Source organism: Sceloporus undulatus, chromosome 3 (assembly GCF_019175285.1).
Source record: "Sceloporus undulatus isolate JIND9_A2432 ecotype Alabama chromosome 3, SceUnd_v1.1, whole genome shotgun sequence".
Classification (NCBI taxonomy): Eukaryota; Metazoa; Chordata; class Lepidosauria; order Squamata; family Phrynosomatidae; genus Sceloporus; species Sceloporus undulatus.
Genome location: NC_056524.1, coordinates 268,013,611 through 268,021,947, shown reverse-complemented (window position 1 = coordinate 268,021,947; position 8,337 = coordinate 268,013,611). Strand labels below are relative to the sequence as shown.

Below are 8,337 nucleotides of genomic sequence, written 5' to 3'. Positions count from 1 at the left end.
ATTATTATTATTATTATTATTATTATTATTATTATTATTATTATTATTATTCTGAACCTATTAGGGAGGTAGAACCATGGATAGTTCCTTTACGGTTTGGACTAAAACCTGTAACAGAATCATGATTCCCAGTAACAAATGAGACACCAGTAGTTTGAAGGGACTTAAAGGGGCAGAACCATGAAGGCTGTCAATGGCAGCTAGTCGTGATGGCTGTGGGTCATCTGAGGCATCACTGATAGTGTGCCTTTCATCATCAGCTCCTGGAAAACCTAAACAAAAAGATATATCTTATTGGTGGCTTTTCCAAATGGTCACTCTTGCTTGGTAGTTGTGGGGAACAGAATTAGGAAGTCCTAGGGCCAGATCCACATTCATGTGCTTGTGTTTTTGTGTTTCCAGGGAGAGACAGGTTAACAGCACCCACACATGTGTAATTGGGGAATGCCTGGTATTTTTGCAGCTTCCCCAGTGCAGAGTGGGATTTTCAAATAAGCTTTTTAGGGGGTAAGAGCCCAGGAAGTGGGAAGATGGTGGGCAATGAAGCTTTCATCAAGCTCATGTTTTTGACTTAAAAGGAGGGGGGATCAAGCCTGAAATCTAAGCACCCACAGATCCCCAGCAGGCAAACCAAATTCTACATTCAAGATAAATTATGCAACTGAATGTAATTGCCTTTTCTTTTTCTTTTGGAGGATAGTGCATAACTTCCATTTCTCAATACCCAGAGTTTTTGTTTAATTGAATTTCTCCACCAAGAACTCTGGAAAAAGCTGAAGGAAGGAAGGGAGGAAAGTGTGTGGACACTGGGGATGTTTTATCCATTCATTCATTTTTAGCAATTATTAGTCATAATTCCAAATTCACCCAAGGCATGCATTCATCCAAAAAGGCATCCCATTCAGCCACAGGGAACTACAAACCCAAATGTCCTTCCTTCTGTCTACACTGTTTGTGCAGAGGCAATCCCCATCTCTGCCCTAGATAAAGTGGGAGCTGGTGGTTTCCATGTCCATAAGGTGATGAATCTGTACCAGTTCTAAGTCCAAACATTTAAAGAAAAACTATGCAAAGAGCCCAAAAAATTTTCTGGATAAAGCTCAGCTCATTGGATAACTCCTCTCAAAACTGGAGTAAAATTCAGAGCAGGCTCTCCATTCAACTGACATAAAACCCGAAGTTACCAGTAACCCCAGTCCTCCCAGTAATGACAACCTGAATCTTCTGCTGGCCAGGGTTTGCTTTGACAGTCACCCATAGATAAGATTTAGTAACAGCTATTAAAAAAAAAAGCCAACACAACACAAAATGATACCATAATATAAAGTCAAAGGCTTTCATGGCCAGCATCCATAGTTTTTCATGGGTTTTTTGGGCTATGTGGCCATGTTCTAGCAGAGTTTCTTTCTGACGTTTCACCAGCATCTGTGGCTGGCATCTTCAGAGAATGCTTGCCTGGAAAAAGTTGGGTGTACATATACTGTGTGAGCCTGGGAATGCAGGAGTGATTTGCATGTGTCTTGTTCTGTGCTGATGGCCGACCTCAGGCTGGGAGGCTAATGAAAACAAGGATTGATGTCTGCTAATTGGTGATCATTATCTGCATTTCCAGGCTCACACAGTATATATACACCCAATTTTTCTAGGCAAAGCATTCTCTGAAGATGCCAGCCACAGATGCTGGTGAAACGTCAGAAAGAAACTCTGCTAGAACATGGCCACATAGCCTGAAAAACCCACAAAAAACTAATGATACCATAATAATTCAACAAGTTTGCAAGTTTGCATGTATTCAACAAGTCTGCAAGTTTGCAAGAAATGGGAAAGAAGTTAAAACTAGCTGTAGAAGGAATAGTAATAATAATATTGATTTATAATAAATCATATGGAAATCAATAAAAAGTGAGCTACACTAGATGAGAAGTATGATGTAAATTTAATGTGCAGTTAGAATCAACATTTAAAGATATACATAGACACACATATATAATAGAAATAGCATTCAATGGCCTTTTTTATCTCTGTTGGAATATGTTAGTCTTTTTAAATCTGCAAACTGGGTTTTACGAATAAAAAGTATACATATTCAACAAGTCTAAAAGCCTCAGGATAAAACATTGGCTGGAATTCTCTTGATGTCCCTTACACATGAAACTTTACTTACACATGGGACTGTACTTTTTCAAATCCAAGGGATGTTTCCAGGCCTTACTCTGGGAGATACACTGCTGGTTATACAACACTGGAATTCAACTAAAGGGTGATGTTGTGCTGCCATCATGTAACTAGCCAAGTCGTGGGGTGTAACTATTTGGTGAGAGAGGAATGAGTGCATTGCCCCTTCAAAGAAGGATACCTCCCTCTGAATTTTCTTCTAATCCCCATGTTTCTAGCATTGCAGAGAGTTAGACAGTAAAAATTCTTCATGAAATCATAGAGTTGAAGGGGAACCCAAGGACCATCTGGCATTCCCTGGTCACTTGGCATGCCCCTTTTCTTTGGATCCCTAAACTGTGTCTCTAAATGTTGAGTTCAGTGTCTACGTTACTGCTGTGCTAGAAATTTGTGGACTGACGGGGGAAAAATGGAAGAGGGAGAGGCAAAATTCTTGTTTGCAGGTACAAGGCCCTCAGATTTTGTTTCCCCCTCCCATTATCTACACACCTGACCCATGTGCCAATGCTCACTATGCCAGAATGAGGTAGGATCTTGGCCATTACACCCACACACTCCCCATGAATAGAAATGTCTTCTCATTTGCAAGATGGGGTAAGTATCACTGATTCTTGTTAAACATCTTTGGGACCATCCTACAAACCTGGAAGATGAAAACTGGGTAGGTAAAATGTGTTGCTGCAATAAGGAATAAAGCACAAGTTTATGGGAGAGAACCATACAGTTTGTTGGGCATCATGGCCCTAAAGTTGGTAGAACTCTTGGTCAACCCAGCACCTAAAGATTTCACAAACCTTATCTTCACTATCTTCAGGGATAGAAACTGGCCATGGTAAATTTATGGCTTTGGCATTCTGCACCCAAATGATCCTTGCTTGGCAATTCTGAGCACTGTGTTTTATTCCCTAACCTAGTTGGTGTATTTTTCTCTCCCAGTTGTCACGGATGAGACGCTGAGCTTCATTCAGAGAAGCCGCCGCCTGTTGGTAGTGCTGAGCCCCAACTATGTCCTCCAGGGCACGCAGGCTCTGCTGGAGCTGAAGGCTGGCCTGGAGGACATGGCCTCCAGGGGCACCATCAAGGTGATCCTTGTCCAGTACAGAGCTGTCAAGAGGAGCAAAGTCAAGGAGCTGCGGCAAGCGAAAGCCGCCCTCACCGTCATTAAGTGGAAAGGCGAGAAGTCGAGTTACCCCCGGGGAAGGTTCTGGAAGCGGCTGCTGGTGGAAATGCCCATCAAGAGCAGGCCCAAGAGTGTGGTGAAGGTGGACAAGAGCAAGTCCTCCTTACCTTCTCTGAAAGATGTCTGAGAAACTGGGATGGAGGCTTGGAGATTTTGGAGGCTCAGTTTGACTCCCTGATTTAGCACAACTCAGTTGGACATTGTGGGTTACTTGAGGTCCCACTTCATTGTTGATCTACCTACAAAGCCAAATACACACACACACACACACACACTGTCCCACTTGTTGAGGAATAGACAGGTCCTTCCAAGTAGAAGGAAATGCTAGGCTGATGATGGCTTATGTTTACAAAATCAGGTTTGAAGACCAACTATCACCCCAAACCTGGGGTGTTCCTGATGGGTTGGACTACACATCCCCAGCCAGCATAGCCTGCTGAGAATTTATGGGTAGTGTAGTCTAACCCATTAGGAGGGTCCGAGGTTGAAGAGGTAGCTATCTTATTTCATAATTTTACTTTCCAATCATCTCCACAGCCCAAGAGATTCATTGTGGGAAAGGTTAAGGCCTCTTTTTGAACCCAGAGCACAGAACTGGGAAGAAACTTCGCCTCCTTTTCACCACCATCCTCCTAAATAGAGGATAAGGCTTACTCACCATTTCCACCTGATTAAGCCAGACCAGTATAGGTCAGAGGCACACCATTGGAGCTGTGATCTCTGTCAAGAGTAGTATATCTAAACAACACCAGAACACTGGCAAATTGTAGTGGTAAGGTCAAGTAGTAAAATGCAATGCAGTCAGTGTTATAGATCAGCTGAGAAGTTTCATGTTGAAGACCAAAAGATAGGTAAAAATCGCATGCATTCTCCAAAAATGTTAGCCAATGAAGAAGGTCATCAATTACTAAATCTACAGGGTTACACCATTGTTCTTGGGAATCCAGCGAGTTCTTGGTACTGCTGGTAGTTCCCATGAGTTCACTGTGTACTCTCATTATCCACCATACCAAATCACATCTGATCTTATTGTCATAAGTCAGCACAACAACAACGGAGAAGAAACTCAGGGATCACACCTGGAAAATAATGGTACCTTGTATCTACCAAACTGTGTAAGCTGAACTACAGCTGTCTTAGTAGAAGCTGGGAAACTTGGTTTGTGTTTATGGAAAGCGTATCTCCATCCCTTAGCTTTGCCAAAGAACTCTTCCTTGGAGTCTATTATCATCTGCTAGCCAAGTGGTTATAGGTTGCTGGAGAGGTGCAACCAGTCTTTCTGGAGATACAAGGCTCAGTATGGAAGAGTTCCTCTCAGGTCCCCCAGGTGCCTGGGTGCATCCAGTGTCATCCATTGATGAATGCTGTCTATCCTCATGTGATTTTCAACCCCAGAACATTATGACTGAACAAGATCCATGGCCCAGAGCTTCAAGTACCACGTGGAGTTACTGGCAAAGTTTCTGTTGCACTGTAGCCTGACAGAACAGGAGAAACTATGCAGCCTTCCAAATATTGTTGGGTGTTGCAAATACTGTACCAGCATTCCTCCTCATTAGCTGTGCTGGCTAGAGAGTGAAACCTAACAAAATCTGGAGGACCACAGGATTCTCAACCCATAACAGCAAGTCCTTGTCTTTCGAGTAGTTGACTGGAATCCTGTTAGTGTCTGCCACAAGAGCAAAGTTCTCCCTTCAGAAGCATTTGGACCTTTTTGTCCGGTGCGCAACATCTGCATACAGTTCTAGGTCATGGAGCTGAGCATGTGGTTCTATTGTGCATACGGATGTGTGTGCACATGTCAATAGGCAGGTGCATTCGGTTGTGTTGCCATTCAACACAAGGGTTCTGTGGGATAATAACTGGGAAATTCCATGTGTGTGGATTTACGCTACACAACTCTGATGTTGGATTTTAGCCATTAGCTGCAGTTAGCTTTCAGTTCAAGGCTATGGGCTGCCAATATACAAGATGTTGGTGGTGGGTTTTTTTATATTTTAGAGTTCAGTGTTATTTCTTAAATCAAAAGCTTTTACAGTGCCAAGAAGGTAAATCTGAGACTTCCAGGTTTATATGGAACACTTAGTGGTGACCGGTTAAAAGGCCCTGCTGCTTGAAGTGTGTATATTCTCAGATCAGATGCAACACTTTTATTCCCCACCATTGCACAGTTGTGCCTTAACTACTTTTCACATCTCCACCATCTGCTGTATTCCTAGACCCTGATAACACTCCTCTGACCCTTGATTGCAAATGAAGCAACAGGGGCAGGGAGAGTCTTGTGTTTTAAAGTCCAAGGCTGCATCTACACTGAAGAATTAATGCAGCTTGAGCCTGCTTTACCTCTTATGTCTCCATCTATCCTGTGGAAGCCTGGAATTTGTAGTGTGTTGTGGCCCCAGAGTGCTCTGGCAGAAAGGGCTAATTATCTCACAAAATGATAAATCCCAGGATTTCACAGCATTGAGCCATTGCAATTAAAGCGGTGTCATACTGCATTAATTTTGCAGTGTAGACGCAGCCAAAGTCTCCGATCACTTCTGGACTAACCAGGGGGAATAGGTGTGGTCCATAAGGATTCTGGGAAGGGTTGGGAATGGGAAAGGACTGATACAAAAGCTGAGACTATGGGTTCTTTCCTTGTCACCAATTCATCTGGCGTTTGTTCATTTGTTTGATAACAAGGGACTCATTTTTCCTCCACCATTTTTCTGCCTTTGTTTCATATCGTCCACTTTGAAAAAAGATAATATCCTGTTGTGATGCTTGTTTGTTTTTAATTTTGCATTTTTAATAAAATATTTGTTTTGATATATTTTCCCTCTGCTTGTGTTTTCATTCATTCTCCATTTCTCATCTGCATGCCATTTTTCTTGCCAAGAAAGTCCAGTGACAGGTTCACCTTAGGGTCCCTACCATAAGTAATAAATAACTTTAAGGCACAGAACAAAAGCAGCAGCAGTTTCAAAAGATGTAATGGCCAATGTTCTAGTTCAGCTACTTAGCTGTGTAACTATCTGTGTAACTATCATAGGTACATAGCTAAGTAGAATCTTCTGGCCCAGTGTCAACCCCATCCCACATTATTGGGTATCACCCACTGCAAGTGACAGAGATCTGTTCTCCTATCAGTCAAGGTGCAGCCAACTGGCATTTCCTCCCTCCTTGTCTGAGTGATACCAGTACAACAGTCAAAAGCAGGATCCCTATTGCAATCCCTGCTTGAACTAGAAGTCACAGGTTCAGGGTGGTGGTGGTGGAAACATCAACTGCCACTTCCCAATTGGCAGGAGAACAAGCTCTGTCACTCACTGCATCTGATACCCACTAAAACAGGATTGTATTAGTTTTTATGAACTCTACATATTCCCTAAATTATTGAATATGAAGGAATTGTGAAAATGATTCAGTTACAAATGCAGAATTCCGAGTTACAAGTTTGCAATTATGATCATGAATTCCACCCAACTTTTCCAGGCGTAAGAGTTGCAGGAGATTCTTCCCTGCCCCTTTGCTAACCAAGGGAGGCCATATAGCACCTGTCTAAGAGCCCTAAACCAACCTCTAGTTGAAGGAATCAGGCAGAAAGGTCTTGGTGAACCAACCCCATTTGGCAAGAGCTGGTGGCACCAGGTTATCAATTGGTATTGCTCTATAAATAGTCAGAAACAAGCACCTTTAAACAATAAAAAAGGATGCAGCAATAGCACCCACCCATGTAAAGCTTTAATAAGTCCATTTTGAAAGTCATAGAATCATAGTCAGAGTTAGAAGAGACCCCAGGGCCATCCAGTGCAACCCCATTCTGCTATGTAGAAAGACACAATCAAACATCCCTCCTGTGACAGATGGCCACCCAGCCTCTGCTCAAAAACCTCCAAAAAAGAAGACCCCACCATTCTCCAAGCCAGCATATTCCACTGTTGGACTTACCCAAACTTTTATTTAGGGCCCATCTAACCACTACAAAACTGTCCTTCTTTCTTTGGGGAGTTGCTGTGATAATGCCATGTCATTATTATCATCATCACCGTTATTGGTTATAGCAGTAGTAATAGCAGTAGTAGCATTTCTTACCCACCTCCCCATGGATTGTGGCAGGGAACAACAACTGATTGATATACAACTGGCAATATGAGTTAAAACACACAAAATCAGTTAAAAACATACATCAGTTTAAAAGAACAAAGAGGACACGTGCATAGTAAAACAATCCATATTTTAAAGTTCATCATTAAACATGACAATTTAAAAATCATCTGGATAAGCCTGCCAGAAGAGACTGGTCTTTAACGCTCTTTTACATTCAGATAGCATATTCAGCTGTTGAATCTCTTCCGGCAGTCTAGGGGCAGCTGAAGAAAACGTCCTTTGGCTGACAATTGCCAGCCTCGTTCTGAGTGTAAAATATTTAAAGTTTGCTATAATAATGCACAGCAAAGTTGAAGGCATTAGGAAAAATGAAAGACCACATTACAGTTGGATAGATTCCATAAATAAGCTGCCCCAAGTTTGCAAGACCTGAGCAGGGCTGCTGATCACCAAGCTTGTCCCAGGTCTCTCCCATTTACAGTGGTACCTCGGGATACGAAATACCCAGGTTACGAATTTTTCGGGATACGAATAAATCCCATAGGGATTTATTGTTTCGGGTTACGAAAGTTTTTTCGGGTTACGAAAAAAACTCCGGCGCTGTTTTAAATGGAGCCGCGGCAGAGCCGCGGCTTTTTTCCCCATTAGCGCCTATGGCAATTCGGCTTACGAAGGTTTTTCGGGTTACGAAATTAGCCGCGGAATGAATTAATTTCGTAACCCGAGGCACCACTGTATAAGGTCATTATAAAATACAAGTCAAGTTTCCCTTTTCCAGGATTCCAAAATTTGAAATATTCAACCTGAATTGTCCACAGGACTGGCTGAGATAGTGACCATCTCGGTCAGTCCTTGTCAGATAGTGACAGTCCTATCTTATTGTCCTCAGC

At 42.5% G+C, this 8,337-nt stretch overlaps 1 protein-coding gene across 1 annotated transcript in view; it reads left to right on the top strand.

Moving 5' to 3' along the window:
• Positions 1-6,170, top strand: part of LOC121925723 (interleukin 1 receptor accessory protein) — a 106,616-nt gene extending 100,446 nt beyond the window's left edge. Inside the window, 1 exon segment of the mRNA XM_042458218.1 lies at positions 3,112-6,170. Within this exon segment, the coding sequence (XP_042314152.1) occupies positions 3,112-3,482 (371 nt within the window). The 3' untranslated portion in view covers positions 3,483-6,170.
• The last annotated feature ends 2,167 nt before the right edge of the window (positions 6,171-8,337 follow it).